The sequence below is a fragment of the Giraffa tippelskirchi genome, chromosome 11 (assembly GCF_054371585.1).
Source record: "Giraffa tippelskirchi isolate mGirTip1 chromosome 11, T2T-mGirTip1v1.2.pri, whole genome shotgun sequence".
NCBI lineage: Eukaryota > Metazoa > Chordata > Mammalia > Artiodactyla > Giraffidae > Giraffa > Giraffa tippelskirchi.
Window position 1 is genome coordinate 2,682,000 of NC_137285.1, and position 17,837 is coordinate 2,699,836.

Genomic DNA, 17,837 nt, shown 5'->3' on the forward strand with positions numbered 1-17,837 from the left:
TGCATCTGTTTATTAACTAGAATTCTATTAAAAAAGCCTTATTCTCTCATTACCCCTCTCATTTCTCAGATTAGTCTGTACAGGAAAGGCAGGATAGATGCTTGACTTTGGTCTTCATTAATTTCCAAAGAATAGAATTAAAGCTCTATCAACCCAAAATTGTGACCAATCACCTCTTTTTTCCCTCTATGAATGCATGAATTTTTGTATACCTTGTATGTTTTCAATCCACGACAATCATTATGCTTTTTGATGCTCAAACTGTTCTGTCTTAAGCCTACAGGAGGTCTGCTGACACAAGCCCATCAAGCTCTTCATTTCCTCACAGTCCTGCACACCATCTCCTAGGACTTAGGCTTATGATGTCTAGTTCCTGCTCTATTCCTGGAATCAGTAATCTCCCCAAAAAACACCTCAGTTCCTTTTAGTGGCAAAGAAAAGGAAATAAGAGGCCACAGCTCAGGCACCGGGGATGCTAACTGCTGTATATTACCACTGCCTCTAAGTCTTTTCAGTCAATAGTTAGAATTTCACTAATTCAGGTTAAAAAAAAAAAAAATCATGGGTCCATATTGATACTGGCATTTCTAATTTCAGATTACAGGGCTTTTGTTTGATTTTATACCTGTAATCTTTCCTTTTATACTGAAAATCTGCTTCTTAATGATACTGCCATGGTTATTTGCTTTATCTCACAAAGTAGCGATAATAGTTCAACGCAACAATCCAAGCCTGCTGCTAACAATAAGACCGCTGAATGCAATGTTATATCTCTTAGCAGTTCTCTGTGTCCTTAGAACACTCCCAGCTAGGAATGAGAAGTATCATATTTTAGAGTAATTCTTCTCTCTTTGTGGTCATTGCTACAAACTTGATATATTTGTTTTCAGTGTGTTCTAAAATCCTAGGGCTTGGTTCTTTTACTTTTTGATTTATTTTTAATTATATAAAATATTTACATGGTTTCAAACTTAAAACCATGTAACGAAGCAAATTCATTGAAATTTTGTTCCCATACGTTCCCTCCCTTCCCTCAGAGGTAACAACTCATCCGTTTTTGGTTTATGTTTCCATTACTTCTTCTTGAAAATATAAGAACACCCACACTCTCTCTTCCCTTTCTTCCCCAAAAGGCAGCACTCAATGAACCAGAGGGACCCTGTTAAAAGGGAAGTGTGATCATATGTCTTCTCTACACAAGGCCAGGAGCTTGCCCCTCCCCCTGGGAAAAGAGCCTGCACAGCCTTACTCGGCCTGTGTCCTTCTTACACCACAGCCTAGCCTTTCCTGCTCTCCCTCCCACACTCGCCAATATATCATGAGCTACATCAAGTTCACAGGTGGGGAGAATCTATCATAAACAACCTTCTCCAATCTAGTGTGAAAAGTCAGTGTATTGCAATAAAAATCCAAGTAGGCTTTGTTGTGGAACTTGATGAGTTGATACTAAAATTAAGGAGTAAGGAAGAACTGCCACAGCAATGTTGAAAAAGAACGAGTAAAGAAGATCTCTTTCCACATATGAAGACTTAAGAGCTACACAGTAAGATCAGTAGTAGTAATAAACAGTTAGCATTTACTGAGGATTCCATATTGCAAGCATCATTCTAACCATATTACATGCCTCATCACACTTAATCCTCAACAGTCCTGTGAGGTAGTACCATTATTATTTGCATGCGTGATCAGTCGTCAGTCATGTCCAACTCTTTGCAACCCCATGGACTGTAGCCCACCAGGCTCCTCTGTCCAGGGGATTCCCCAGGCAAGGATACTGGAGTGGGTTGCCATTTCCTCTCCAGGGGGTCTTCCTGACGCAGAGATTGAACCTACATTTCCTGCACTGGCAGGCAGACTCTTTACCACTGGGCTGGGAAGCCAACACTATTATTTACTTACAAATAAGTAATGTAAGGTACAGGAGATTAGATAACTCATTTTAAAAGGGCAGGTAGCTAACAGGTGATGGCAGCAGAATTTCCACCCAGGTAATCTGATGAGAGAACCTTTGTTCTTTCTTACCTGCTTCGTTAAATCATAATTAAAATAGTGTGATACTGGCTTAGAGATAGACAGCTACACCAATGGACCAGAGAGCCCAGAACAGACCCTTGAACAAATGGGACCTTGCTCCAAATGGAAGTGGACTAATGATCATTATAAAAAAGATAAAAGATGAACTACTCAGTAAAGAGTGTTGCAGAAATTAATTACCCATAAAGAAAATGACAAAGACTCTGTTCCACACAACTTATAAAATATAAGTTAGGCTACAATGGAATTAACAACACTTGCATGGGGGTCCCTAGTGGCTCCGTGGTAAAGAATCCACCTGCCAGTGCAGGAGACGTGGGTTTGATCCGGGATCCAGGAGGATCCCTGTGCCACGGAGCAACTAAGCCCATGCACCACGACTACTGAGTCTGTGGCTCCAGAGCCCAGGAGCCACAACCACTGAAGCCCACGCACCCTAGAGTCCATGCTCTGTAACAAGAGAAGCCACGGCAACAAGACGCCCTCGCACCATAACTAGAGAAAAGCCCACGCAGCAACGAACACGCATCCCAGTAAAGAAAATAAAGTTAAAAAAAACCACCTGTATGAAAAAAAGGCACTATAAATACAGCAAAATAAATAAACAAACAAGCTACAGACTAGAAGAAAATACCTAATAGTGTACCTAATAGTTGAAAAGATCAGTAAGCAGAATCTATAACAAGGTGCATGGAGCAGAAAAAGCTAAATAACCCAACAGAAAAAAGGAGTGAGGGACGGTAACAAGCTCAAAACCAGAAACCCAATGACAATCAGGGATCAGAAAAGATACTGGGCTTCGCTAGGAATCAGTGAAATGTACATTGAAGCAACAATGAAGAACCACCTCCCACGTATCACATTGGTGAAAACGACCAAGTCTGGCAATGCAAAGTGCTGATGAGTCTGAGAGAGACCGGACAACAGCTTTAGCATGTAAACTGGCACAGCGGTGGAGAGCAAACGGGGGATGCTGGATAAGGAGGACGAGATGACACCCGAAGACCCAACAGCTTCACTTTCAGGAATGAGCAGCTCTCCGACTCTCACTCAGGGATGTGTGTTTACGAATGCTCTCCGAGCGGGCTTCCCTGGTGGCTCAGTGGTCAAGAATCTGCCTGCTAACGCAGGAGATACAGGTTCGATCCTTGGTCCAGGAAGATCCCACATGCCACGTAACAACTAAACCCGCAAGCTACAACTACTGAGCTCACACACTGCAATTATTGAAGCCCACGCACCCTGGAGCCTGTGGTCCGCAACAAGAAAGACCACTGCAATGAGAAGCCCACGCATGGAAACTCTCAGAGAGAGTAGCCCTGGCTCACAACTAGAGAAGCCTTGGAGCAGTAACAAAGAGCCAGCTCAACCAAAAGTAAACTAATTTAAAAAAGAATGCTCTCTGCAACACTTTGTAATTGTAAAAAAAACAAAAAAGTAATTAGGAAGAAGTAACAGTTTAGCAGCAGTGAGCAGATAAACTGAGTCTTACTCAGTAAAATGGCTGAATGTATGCAGTGAATAGATCTCTATGTATCAACATGAATAAGCCTCAAAAATACACTGTTGCATTAAAACCAAAAAGCAGCAAGCTGCAAAGTAAATGTAAAGTATGATGCCAATCATAAGTTTCCTAACAACACAGAGCCAGAACATTTATTATTTTTGTACATGTATACATACACGTTTACAAGTGAAAAAGAATATAAGAGAATAAGGATTTCAACATCAGGGTGGGGTTATCTCTAAGAAGGAAAGGTGGCAGAAGGAAGGGCGGGGAGGGCTTGAAATGTGACATTAAATTACATCAAATTCTGGGGGCAAGGATGGAAAAATGCTAACATCTTTTAAATTTGTATGTTGGAGATGTGGATATCTGTTAATTTTTTTTTAATTTTTCTGTTGTGGGCCATTTTTAAAGTCTTCCTTGAACTTGTTATAATATTGCTTCGGTTTTATGTTTTGGATTTTTGGCTGTGAGGCCTGAGGGATCTCAGCTCCCGGACCAGGGATCAGACCTGCACTGAAAAGTGAAATCTTAACCATTAGACTGCCAGGGAAGACTCTTGTTAATATTTTTAATAAACGTTTTATATTTCATCACGTTTCTATGCTTAAACTTCATTTTTTATTATTTCACATATCTCATGATGTCTGTCCTGCCTAGTTCAGAGATGTGAGGATTGAGAGGAATGACTTAAGGTTCTTGGTAAATCATACGGTACTTATCAGACACAAGGATTTTATTTACAATCTGCAGCATAAAATTTGTCTTAAGAGTCTCACAAAGCTTTTGGTCCATATCAGTGTTTTCTTATTGCTCATGTTTTTCATTGGATTTGATTCTGAATGACTTTTGGTTGTCTTATATATTAAATCCAACCTCAAATCATGAAAACCTCTCACTGAAGATAGCCATTCAAAGCCGCAGTTGCAAACTCCGAGGGCAAAAGTCAAAAAGGAATTCTCAAAGTGTGCTGAGCCATGGTGGCACCAGCAGAACGAGCCTGCAGGCTCTCAAAGTGACTGGCTGAGAGGGACGAGCACTCACGTAGCCGGGGTCCCTCAGTGACGGAAAGCCAGCCTCGCTACGTTCCTACGCTGCAACTCTTTCACATAGTTCCCGCTCCCTCCCGAGAGCACGAGTCTATGAGGACAAGGCAGCGGGGTGGTCAAGGAACAAGTCTGCACTTTTCAGGCTCCTTGGGTTCCAATACTGCCCCGACCTTTGCCAGGTGCACGACAAAGGTCAGGGCCAGTTATCGGAGTTATTTAGCCTGTAATAATCAGTTCAGTTCAGTCACTCAATTGTGTCCGACTCTTTGTGACCCCATGGACTGCAGCACGCCAGGCCTCCCTGTCCACCACCAACTCCTGGAGCTTGCTCAAACTGATGTCCATAGAGTCGGTGATGCCATCCAGCCATCTCATCCCCTGTCATCCCCTTCTCTTCCTGCATTCAGTCTTTCCCAGCATCAAGGTCTTTTCCAAGGAGTCAGTTCATTGCGTCAGGTGGCCAAAGTATTGGAGCTTCAGCATCAGTCCTTCCAATGAATATTCAGGACTGATTTTCTTTAGGACTGGCTTGATCTCCTTGCAGTCCAAGGGACTCTCAAGAGCCTTCTCCAACAAAAAAAAGCATCAGTTCTTCTGCACTCAGCTTTCTTTATAGTCCAACTCTCACATGCAAACATGACCACTGGAAAAACCATAGCTTTGACTAGATGGGCCTTTGTTGGCAAAGTAATAATAATAGAGGCTTTTAAAAATAATTTTGAAAATTGTGATAACACGTGTAAGGGCCTTAGTCCAGCATCTAGGACGTAAGAGGACAAAAACGCCATTACGGTTCCCACTGTTCTTGTTACCACATTATCACTGGCAACAACTAAGCCTACCTCCTTCCTGTTCCTTCAGAAGGCCTTGTGAATTCAGAGGTCAACAAATTTTTTTCTTAAATTTTCTTTTTCTTATTTTAGGCTTTGCAGACCATGTGGTCTCTGTTGCAACTACTCAATTCTGCCGTTGTAGCCTGACAGCAACTTAGACAATACAGAAATGAACAGGTGTAACTGCATCCCAGTAAAGATTTTACAACTGGCAGCTGGCCAAACCTGACCAGTGGCCAAGCGTGCTGACCCCTGAGCTACGTTGTTTGCACACGATCTCCATATATTGCATATACTTGCAGAGATGATGCAAAATGTTGTCTAATAAAAAGTTACTGGGGCGGAGCTTGCTTACCTGGTGGTCCAGCGGTAAAGAACCTGCCTGCCAACGCCGGGGACACAGGCTTGATCTGTGGTCCGGGAAGACTCCACATGCCGCAGGGAAACTACGCCTGTGCGCCACCAATACTGAAGCCCACACGCTCTAGAGCTGTATTCCAAAGAGAAGCCGCCACACCACAACGAGAGGGGCTCCCACTAAGGCCCCACACGCAGCAACGGAGACCCAGCACAGCCAAAAATAAAAAATAATTAAACAAAAAGTTACTGGGGATTTCCCAGGTGGTCCAGCGGCCAAGACTGCACGCTCCCAATGCAGGGGGCCAGGGTTTGATCCCTGATCAGGGAAGTAAATCCCACATGCCACAACTAAAGACTCAGCACAAATAAGTAAAATATTTTTTTTTTAAGTTATTACTCCTACATATAACAAAGGGCACTTGTTTTTCTCTTCTTCCCTGTTCTATTCTCTGTAACTGACTTGGCAGCCTATAAGTACCCAGGAGACACTAAAAAGTGACAGAAATTCAGAAAGTCTATCAAACGCCATACATTTGGTACAGATGTTAGTCCTTTGTAACTGACCAAAAGTCAGCGGCGTTCCCAAAAAGGAACTCAAAGAGATTACATGAGAAAGGCCAGGTTTTCTTTTCAGCCTTAGTTTGTCTTTGCTCTTGCTGTTTTCTAATTTGCTCTGGAAAAGAGTCATGAGAAAATAAAGAATACACTGCTGTTTCTTTAAGTGTATTTCCAGCTCCACGATCAGCAAGAGCTCTCTAAAAACCACTGGCAATCACGTCTAACAGGATGTCCCTGGTGGTCCAGTGGTTAGGAACCTGCCTGCCAGTGCAGGAGACATGGGTTCGGTCCCTGGTCCAGGCAGATCCCAGATGCTGTGTGGCAACTAAGCCCTGCACCAAAACTGCAGCCCGCACCCTCTAGAGCTGCGCTCCACAACAGTAGAAGCCACCGCATGGAAACTAGAGATGCCCTCACTCACAACCGGAGACAGCCCGCACAGAGCAACGAAGGCCCAGAGCAGCTGAAAACAAACTAGCAATGAAGATCACATCTTGGGCGCTCCTTCCGGCGGCCTCTCTGTTGGAGAGCCCAGCCTTCCACGCTGCGTGTGCCTCGCACCACTCCCGCCCCTGGAGCTACGCAGAGGGCCCAGCAGAGGCAGCAGCACGGCGGTCACCGTCTGCTGGGAAGTCCAGCGCACCCTCCGGGGGTGTGCGGCCTGACGACGTGCACAGAGGACCCCGAAGCCCGAGTCTGCGGACTCACCTGCAGCTGGAGGCTCCGGGCCCGGCGCTTCACGGCCGCGGCCTGGAGGGCTCGGCCTAGGCGGACCTGTCCCAGTCGCCGTCTCCACGCACTCCACCACAGCCTGCGCAGAGCAGATCAAGGTCGGGACCCGTCAGAGCAGGGGCAGCCGGAAGAGCAGGGCCGTGAGGGCTGGGCCTCAGACCCCGGGCTCTAAGATCCCTCTCCCTAAGACTGACACCATTAGACCTGCTGCCAGAACAAGCAATCAAGGAACGGTTCTAGAGCTGCCAACGAAGGGCTGGAAACGGATGGTTCCTAAGGTCAGACCCCCTGGAGGAGGGCATGGCAACCCACTCCAGTCGTTCTTGCCTGGAGAATCCCATGGACAGAGGAGACTGGCGGGCTACAGTCCATGGGGTCACACAGTCAGATACAACCAAGGTGACTCAGCACACAAGGTCAGAGCCAGCCTCAGACAGTTTAGATATCCTCTGTTTGGCCAATGTGGGTTTAAAAAAAAAAAAATCACTGCCAACTACTTCAGGAGCTTCCACAGAATAAACTGCAAAACTACTAGTATTTATTTATAGCCACTCCATGTAGCATGTGGGATCTTGGTTCCCTGAGCAGGGATTGAACCCACGGCCCTAAGCAGTGGAAGAGCAGAGTTTTAACCACTGGACCCCCAGGGAAGTCAGCCAATAATGGCGTTGAGATTTCCAGTCTTGATGGATCCCTTCCCTTCCTCCTGTCCTTGCCAGGTTTCATTCTAGCCTTGGGTTCCTTCCTACTTATTTTTTGATTTGCTGCAGAAAAGCAATAATGTGGAAATGAGCGTTTGCAACTTCTGTTTTACACCCACTTACCCTGGTCACTCTAACTCACCAATATCTCCTTCCTCTTAACTTAAGCCATGCTTAGCTGTATCTTTTCAAAATCTCAACCTATCTGGCATTATTACTTACCTTTTTAAGCACTTAGAGAAATTATAAGTTCCCTGAATGTAACCTCAGGACTCAATCAAAAACATTTTAAGCCCTTAACAGACACCGAATAAATAAAATTATGTAGAAAGACCCCCCCATAGATTCTAGTGGAACTACATACTTACTAAGCATTTACAAATATCTGCTGAATAAATTTTAAATTAACAAACATTTTAAATAACTTCTTTATGTCCACTGACGGTCTGGACACTAGGCTAAATACTTCACAAGTATTATCTTATGTATTTCCCATGACAACCTGAAAAAGACATCTCACGGTGTGAAGAAAGTGAGGCCTGGAGAAGTGAAATGACCCAATACTTGTGAGAATAGGGGTTTGAGCCCAAGGCAGTCTAGCTGCAAGGCTTCTGCTCTTACCCACACTACACACAGGGCCCCGCTCTCTTGGCCAGGAACTGAGCTTTCAGTGCGCTGCCGTTCGGGACACCAGAGAACCACTGGGAACAGCACACAGAGGCATCGGTGCCGCTATAAAGCAGCTCACTGCCACACACCTCTGGCTTTCAAAGTGGACTGACTCAGGCGGTCTCCCCAATGGAGGATGCTGCTGCTGAGATGCAGTGCAGGGCAGCAGGTAAAGTGTGAGCTGTGGCATCGGAAAGATGGGGGGTGAGCCCCAGTTTCACTAGTTACGCCTCACACAGGAGAAAGGTTGAGCGACTCGCCTGAGCTCATGCATCCTAATCTGTGGGATAACAGTGTTTATCTTACAGTTTATGGTAAGGAGTACATGGGACACTTTACATTAAAAAAATGAACATACACAGAAACTTAACACAAGGCTTAACATAAAACTCAATTAGTGTTACTTATGATTTTGTGAAAACCTGATCTTAATGTTGAACAAGGTACCAATAAATATTTATTATGTATCAGTTATGCTCAAAATCTTTTAAGGTAGGCTTTCATGCTGGCTTTCCAGCTGCATAAAGCAAGGATGAGGTAAAAACAAATGCTGCTGACCTGTAGGCCAGGCAGCACACTTACCACAGAATACTCCGCTGCCTGAACTCCAGGGCGGTGGTCTGCATCTCGAGTTTGGTCCTACGGAAAACCACGTAGATCAACCAGGACTTCCAGGCCTGTCGCATCTTTTGCTTTGCATCTAGATGCACCAAAAAGATTTCCAAGAAGGGGTTAGGAGAGATGGATTACTCTGGATTAAGGCAAAAAAGCTCCAAGGCTCTCAGATGGGTGCCTCCTCTGAGCATCTCAATTCCTCCGGTCTTCCAGTGCCCTCTGCTGGAAAAGTTGTGAAGCTCTACAAAGTTAATAAAGATGCAAGATGCAAAGAATAGTTATGTAAGTGATGACATTTACAAAACATTTAAAGGAAAACCAATGCACTGCACTGTTCAGAGAACTCTAAAAGTCCTTATACTTTTTTAGAGTTATATACTCTGCAATATCTACACATGAAATAACAAAGGAAGCAGAGAAGTGAATGGGGATATGGATGTAACAAGACTAGTGAGTATAGATAATTGGAAGCTGGGTGATGGCTACACAGAAGTTCATTATTCTATCTGTCTGTTTTGTAGATTTTTAAATTTTCCATTAATACAAGGTTAATGGAGTAGGAAATGGCACCCCACCCCAGTATTCTTGTCTCCAGTCTCCCCGTGGATAGAGGATAGTCCACGGGGTCGCAAAGAGTCGGATACAACTGAAGCGACTTAGCAATATAAGGTTAAAAAAGAAGTCATGTTATAAAATTTGCTGTTTGAAACAGTATTTGTAAAGTAGAATAAGCAAGATAAAAAGGAAAGGACACTACTTGTATCAATTTGTGAAACAAAATAAAAAGGGCCAGCAATGATCCCGGAGGATAGAAAATTTACTTCATACAGCAGGTGCAAAGGTCCACAGCCCTCCCTTTATAGTAAATTCCATTTTCACTGAGAGAGCCATTACTGGTGAAGTTTCTTTATTTTTTTAGAACACAAAGGAGAAAATAAAATTATGTAAAACATTTTCAGGACATTCTCTAAAATGTGGACAGGAGGACTATAGCTATACTTTATATTTCAAAGTTGTTGACAAATCACATCAAAAGATGAAAAAGAATTTAATATGTAGCTTCCTTGGGCTTCCCATTGTGGCAAAGAAGATAAAAGAATCTGCCTGCAAGGCAGAACACCCGGGTTCTATCCCTGGGTCAGGAAGATCCCCTGGAGATGGGAATGGCAAACCACTCCAGTATTCTTGCCTGGAAAATTCCATGGACACGGGAGCCTGGTGGGCTACAGTCCATGGGGTCGCAAAGAGGCGGACACAACTGAGCGACTTTCACTTCACAGTTTTCCTCAGGCCCACCCCAGACCTCCGGAATCAGCACATCTCAGGCAAGAAGGACTAGCGTAGCGCTGTGGTTTTAGAGAGTAGGCTGCTGAGTAAGACAAGCTGGGCCTGAGTACTGTCCTTGTTGCTTAGCTAAGTAATCCCACACAAGTGCCTCACCTACAAAACAGTGCCTCCTTTAGAGGTACATTTGCCAACAGGGAGGCCTGGCGTGCTGCGGTTCATAGGGTCGCAAAGAGTCAGACACGACTGAGCGACTGAACTGCACTGAAATGAGATTATGTAAGAAAAGGAGAAAACAAATGAAAAGAGATGAAAGAAGAGGGCCTTATAACATTTACTACCAGGCAGTGACAAAGGAGAATGCAAGTGACAGTTGAGGGAGCCGTGCTGTAAGAGAAGACAGCTGAGCGCTGTGGGCACGGGGAAGCCGTTCCTAAGTGAGGATTCTCTCTTAGCTATGGGAAGAGCAGGTCTATACAGGGTGCAGTGGACAAGGCGTCCAAGGGACCTGCTGAGTTTGAGGGGCCTACAAGGCGTTCGGGGCTATGAGAAATAGCAGGAGGTTACATTATCATTCAATATGCCTTTTTCCCTTAGACTCACCCATACAGGTTTCTGAGTTCAGCTCACAGAGGAACCAGATACCAACCAGAGCTGAACTGTCACAAGATCACTAAAGGGCAACCTGGACCAAGATCAGAAGCAAGCTGTGTAATCTGACACACTGTGGCAAGACAGACAACAGCCCCAAGCGCTGTGGGAGAAACACAGCCAGGACGGGAACAGCCAGTTCATGCAAATCATGCTGAGGTGAGTGGCAGGTGCCCAAACCATGCCGCATGGAGAAAAACCACAGGGATATGATCACAGGCGCTCCTGATGAGAAATCACACATCCCGGAAAACAGAAAGGGGAGTCAAACAACTCTTCCCTTTGACTCAGAGTTATTCTGTCTCAAAGACAATGTACTTGTCCTTCACAGAAGCGTCTCTAAAAGTAAACCTGGGCTCTCAGTAAACTAGGAAAAGGGAGGGATCTTACTCAACTTGATAACGAATATCTACAAGAAGCCTATATCATACTTAATGGTGAGGAACTCAAAAGCTTTTCCACTAACCAAGTATACAGCAAGGATGACTCTTCTCACCACTTCTATTCAACATCTCAAGTTTCCCGACCAAGGGACTGAACCCAGACCATGGCAGTGAAAATGTCAAATCCTAACCATGAGACCACCAGGGAACTCCCAATAAAGTCTTAATAAAGGGGGAAAAAAGCAAAAACAAGTAAATGGAGGCATTTTCTTTAGCATGTACTTCCTTTTCTCACCATGATTCTCAGCTCTCAGGTACTTGCTCCTCATCTCTCGCTGCTGATACACGTAGGTCTTCCAGGTCTGGAACATCAGGCTGTACAAGTAATATCTGAGGAGCCACAAAAGCAAGAGGTGTTTCTTTAAAACAAAACAACTCTTAATCTGATATACCCAGTCCGTTCTGCACAAAGGAAAAATTAACAGAACACTTCTGACACAGAAAAGCCAATCCATATCCTAAGCTGGACCTCCTTGGTGGCTCAGCGGTAAAGAACCCGCCTGCCAAGCAGGAGATGTGGGTTGGATCCCTGGGTTGGGACGATCCCCTAGAAAAGGAAATGTCAACCCACTCCAGCATTCTTGCCCGGAAAATGCCTTGGACACAGGAGCCTGGAGGGCTACAGTCTATGGGGTCATAAAGAATGACTAAACAGCAACATATCCTAAGCTAAAGTTACATTTCCTATAAACACGGTGAAATCTGTCCTCTTTGATGCAGAGTTGTTCTCCACACCTTATGTTATCGCTAAGGGAAAAAAGGCATGAATTACCTGAGAGTGACTGCATCTTCAGCACCCACAGAGCTGTAGCATTCAGAATGCGAGTTGTTTCTGAATCACCCACGCCACGGAGAACACCACCTCTCCTTTGCACTAAAACACGGTCAGTGTCCTCCTTTGTCTTTTCCTTCTCAATACATGCGTTATACACAGTAGGACTGTCAGTCCCTCCATCTCTTCACTAGCCCATTTCCTAAGATTTGATTTCATACTCTGCCAGCTTATTAGAACGATTCAACATTATCTATGTGAAAGTGAGAGTCGCTCAGTCGCGTCTGACTCTTTGTGACCCCATGGACGATATAGGTCATGGAATTCTCCAGGCCAGAATACTCGAGTCGGTAGCCTTTCCCTTCTCCAGGGGATCTTCCCAAGCCAGGGATCGAACCTAGGTCTTCCGCATTGCAGGCGAATTCTTTAGCAGCTGAGCCACAAGGGAAGCCCAAGAATACTGGAGTGGGTAGCCTATCCCTTCTCCAGCGGATCCTCCTGACCCAGGAATTGAACCGGGGTCTCCTACATTGCAGGCAGATTCCTCACCAACTGAGCTATCAGGGAAGCCCCTAACAAAAACATTGTCTGTACTTTATCTGAAATATCCATAAATCAGAAACCCTATCCCAAAGAGCCTAAAGATGTGATTATGAGTGAATATCATTTGGAAAAGATACAATGTGTGAGACATATTAAGTTTTTACTTTTAAAAATGGTATAGAAAATATGTATGTAATAGAATTCCCAATTTTTACTTTTTTCACTTATCCTTGGGAATACGAATGTCACAGATTGAGTTTCTTCTATCACTAAAAAAATAAATACTTTTTTTAAAGTTTTTTTTCTTTCTTTTCTATTTTCTTTTTTAATTTAAATTTTATTTTATTTGGCTGTGTTGTGCAGCATGAAGGATCTTAGTTCCCTGACCAGGGACCAAACCTGTGACCCCTGCAATTGGGAATACGGAGTCTTAACCACTGGACTGCCAGGGAAGTCCTTCTTTTCTGTTTTCTTAAGGTTCTATATTGGGCATATATTTCCTCCCAAGCAATATAAATTAAAGCAACTCTATTGGTTTAGAAAACAGAATTAGAAATTATACAGCAGTGGGAGTTGGTGAGGAAAAATCTATTCTAATCATTAGCATGATCAGTACATAATGGTTACCTGAATTACAGGGTTATCTCTGTGTGTATAAGTTCACATGCATACAGTATTGTGTGCTTAGTTTAATTTAGGACTCTGATCTTGCTTACTCTAAAAAGAATTTGAAGAAAAACAGAAAATAATACAAAACTCTTCTCCTTACAAGGATGGTCCAACCACCACAAACTCAGTCAATATGACACACCACATTAATAAAATGAAAAAAGAACACCATAAGATCATCAGTGTCTCAATATAATAAATGCCACATATCATGAGCCCACATCTAGCACCATACTCAATGGAGAAAGGCTGAAAGCCTTCCCTCTGAGTTCAGGAACAAGACAAGGGTGCCCACTCTCACCACTCCTACTCAACACAGTACTGGAAGTCCCAGCCAGAGCAACTGGGCAAGAAAAAGGGACAAAAGGCATCGGAGTTGGAAAGGAAGAAGTAAAACTGTCTCTATTTGCAGATGCCATGATTTTATATACGGAAACTCCTAAAGACTCAACCAAAAAACTTTTAGATCTAATCAATGAACTTGGTAAAGTCATAGGATATAAAATTAATGTAAAATATAAGTAGTATTTCTCTACAGTAACAACAAATTATCTGAAAAAGAAAGAAGTAAATCAATCCCATTTACAACAGCATCAAAAATAACAAAATATTTAAGAATAAATTTAACCAAAGAAGCGAAAGGTCTCCACTCTGAAAACTACAAGACACTAATGAAAGAAATCAAAGAAGATACAGATAAACAGAAAAGTGGTCCATGTTCGTGAACTGGGAAAATATTGTTAAAATGTCAATACTACCAAAAGTCATCTATAGATTCAATGCAACCCCAAGATTCCAATCTCATTTTTACAGAAGTAGAAAAAACAATCCTAAAAGTTATGTGGAGCTACAAAAGACTTCAAATAGTCAAAGCTATCCTCAGAAAGAACAAAGCAGGAGACATCACACTTCCTATTTTCAAGCTCTACTATAAAGCGGTAGTATACAATGTCATAGGCTTCCCTGGTGGCTCAAATGGTAAAGAACCCACCTGCAATCCAGGAGATGCAGGTTCGATCTCTGGGTTGGGAAGATCCCCTGGAGGAGGGCATGGCAACCCACTCCAGAATTCTTGCCTGGAGAACCCCCATGGACAGAGGAGCCTGGCGGGCTCCAGTCCATGAGGTCGCAGAGAGTCAGACACGACTGAGCGACTAAGCATAGCATATACAATGTCATGGCGTCAAAACACAGAGACCAACGGAACAGAATCCAGGGCCCCCAAATCAACCCAAATATACAGTCAACTAATATTTGACAACAGAGCCATCAATGGGGGAAAACAGTCTTTTCAATAAATGGTGCTGGGAAAATTTGCTGTTCACATGTAAAAGAATGAAACTAGACCCCTATCTAACACTAGTCACAAAAATTAAATAGAAATGGATTAAAGACTTAAATACAAGACCATGGAATTCCCAGGAGAAAACATAACACAAGGAAAAAGCTCCTTCACAAAGGTCTTAGCAGTGATTCTTTGGATGTGATACCTAAGAACAAGCAACAACATAAAAAATAAACAAGCAGGACTACAGTAAACCAAAAGGCTTATGCACAGCAAAATACAGTCAATAAAGTGAGAAAGACAACCTACAAAATGGGAAAAAATACTTGCAACCCATACATCTGATAAGGGATTAATATCCAAATATATAAAGAACTCACACAACTCAACAGCAAAAAATCAAACAATCCAATTTAAAAGTGGGCAAAGGTAAAGACAGAAGACTGAAAAGTGAGGTTACTTTTTTTTTTTTATACATATCAACAATTAAGCCTTTGGGGGGCTCAAAAGTCCTATGGTAGGAAAAATGAGAATATGTATTAAGTGCAAGTAAACACTGTTCCAGAATCCCCAATGTTTTCATCTTTATCCAATCTAAAAATTATACAACTTCCTTTAACCATTCTTTTTCTAAATGAGCATTAATGCACTGCATGTGTTTAATATACTACTTCTCAACAAAAATAAATAAAAGTGGGCTAATGACCTAAACAGACATTTTCCCAAAGTAGATACACAAACAGCCAACAGGTACATGAAAAGATACTTAAAGATAACTAGTCATCAGGAAAATACAAATCAAACTCACAACGAGATATCACCTCACACCTCTAGGCCATCATGAAAAGGACAAGAGAGAATTATAATGTTGTGCACCTGAAATTGATATAATGCTATAAACCAATTTCACCTCAATTAAAAAAAAAGAAAAGTAGGAAATTAGGTCTCCGTAAAATAGGAGATTAAAAAAAAGATAAATGCTGGTGACGATATAGAAAAAAGGGAACCTTATGGTCTCTTGGTACGAGTAGGGAAAACCACTAGACCATTCAGGTATGCTGCTGCTGCTGCTAAGTCGCTTCAGTCGTGTCCGACTCTGTGCGACCCCATAGACAGTAGCCCACCAGGCTCCGCCGTCCCTGGGATTCTCCAGGCAAGAACACTGGAGTGGGTTGCCATTTCCTTCTCCAATGCATGAAAGTGAAAAGTGAAAGTGAAGTCGCTCAGTCGTGTCCGACTCTTAGCGACCCCATGGACTGCAGCCCACCAGGCTCCTCTGTCCCTGGGATTCTCCAGGCAAGAACACTGGAGTGGGTTGCCATTGCCGTCAAATCCCTTATGAGTATACAGTGGAAGTGACAAATAGATTTAAGGGACTAGACCTGATAGACAGAGTGCCTGATGAACTATGGACAGAGGTTTGGGACATTGTACAGGAGACAGGGATCAAGAAAATCCCCATGGAAAAGAAATGCAAAAAAGCAAAACAGCTGTCTGAGGAGGCCTTACAGATAGCTGGGAAGAGAAGAGAAGCAAAAAGCAAAGGAGAAAAGGAAAGATACTCCCATCTGAATGCAGAGTTCCAAAGAATAGCAAGAAGATAAAAAAGCCTTCCTCAGCGATCAGTGCAAAGAAATAGAGGAAAACAACAGATTGGGAAAGACTAGAGATCTCTTCAGGAGAATTGGAGATACCAAGGGAACATTTCATGCAAAGATGGGCTCGATAAAGGACAGAAATGGTATGGACCTAACAGAAGCAGAAGATATTAAGAAGAGGTGGCAAGAATACACAGAAGAACTGTACAAAAAAGATCTTCACGACCCAGATAATCACGATGGTGTGATCACTCACCTAGAGCCAGACATCCTGGAATGTGAAGTCAAGTGGGCCTTAGAAAGCATCACTACAAACAAAGCTAGTGGAGCTGATGGAATTCCGGTTGAACTAGTTCAAATCCTCAAAGGTGATGCTGTGAAAGTGCTACACTCGATATGCCAGCAAATTTGGAAAACTCAGCAGTGGCCACAGGACTGGAAAAGGTCAGTTTTCGTTCCAATCCCAAAGAAAGGCAATGCCAAAGAATGCTCAAACTACCGCACAATTGCACTCATCTCACATGCTAGTAAAGTAATGCTCAAAATTCTCCAAGCCAGGCTTCAGCAATACGTGAACCGTGAACTTCCAGATGTTCAAGCTGGTTTTAGAAAAGGCAGAAGAACCAGAGATCAAATTGCCAATATCTGCTGGATCATCGAAAAAGCAAGAGAGTTCCAGAAAAACATCTATTTCTGCTTTATTGACTATGCCAAAGCCTTTGACTGTGTGGATCACAATAAACTGTGGACAATTCTGAAAGAGATGGGAATACCAGACCATCTGACCTGTCTCTTGAGAAACCTGTATGCAGGTCAGGAAGCAACAGTTAGAACTGGACATGGAACAACAGACTGGTTCCAAATAGGAAAAGAAGTACGTTAAGGCTGTATATTGTCACCCTGCTTATTTAACTTATACGCAGAGTACATCTTGAGAAACGCTGGGCTGGAAGAAACACAAGCTGGAATCAAGATTGCCGGGAGAAATATCAATAACCTCAGATATGCGGATGACACCAGCCTTATGGCAGAAAGTGAAGAAGAACTAAAGAGCCTCTTGATGAAGGTGAAAGAGGAGAGTGAAAAAGTTGGCTTAAAGCTCAACGTTCAGAAAACTAAGATCATGGCATCTGGTCCCATCACTCCATGGGAAATAGATGGGGAAACAGTGGAAACAGTGTCAGACTTTATTTTTTTTGGGCTCCAGAATCACTGCTGATGGTGACTGCAGCCATGAAATTAAAAGACGCTTACTCCTTGGAAGGAAGGTTATGGCCAACCTAGATGGCATATTTAAAAGCAGAGACATTACTTTGCCAAAAAAAGTCCATCTAGTCAAGGCTATGGTTTTTCCAGTGGTCATGTATGGATGTGAGAGTTGGACGGTGAAGAAAGCTGAGTGCCACAGAATTGATGCTTTTGAACTGTGGTGTTGGAGAAGACTCTTGAGAGTCCCTTGGACTGCAAGGAGATCCAATCAATCCATCCTAAAAGAGATCAATCCTGGGTGTTCATTGGAAGGACTGATGTTGAA

The 17,837-nt window shown here is 43.2% G+C and overlaps 1 protein-coding gene and 1 long non-coding RNA gene across 28 annotated transcripts in view; both read right to left on the minus strand.

Moving 5' to 3' along the window:
• The window catches only part of SFI1 (SFI1 centrin binding protein), an 86,729-nt gene that overhangs the window by 39,852 nt on the left and 29,040 nt on the right, over positions 1-17,837 (minus strand). For 26 of the 27 annotated variants that reach the window (XM_081542341.1, XM_081542342.1, XM_081542337.1 and 23 more), the window contains 3 exons: positions 11,672-11,766; positions 9,026-9,143; positions 7,050-7,152 (listed from right to left, as the gene is read on the minus strand). In XM_081542341.1, coding sequence (XP_081398467.1) covers positions 7,050-7,152; positions 9,026-9,143; positions 11,672-11,766 — 316 coding nt within the window. The remainder of the gene's footprint in view (positions 1-7,049; positions 7,153-9,025; positions 9,144-11,671; positions 11,767-17,837) is intronic. The other variant, XM_081542344.1, reaches the window with a different exon arrangement.
• On the minus strand, positions 4,263-5,960 carry LOC145526542 (uncharacterized). Its single transcript, XR_014068981.1, has 2 exons — positions 5,779-5,960; positions 4,263-5,154 (listed from the first exon to the last, which is right to left on the minus strand). It is a non-coding gene; the product is annotated as an uncharacterized LOC145526542 (long non-coding RNA).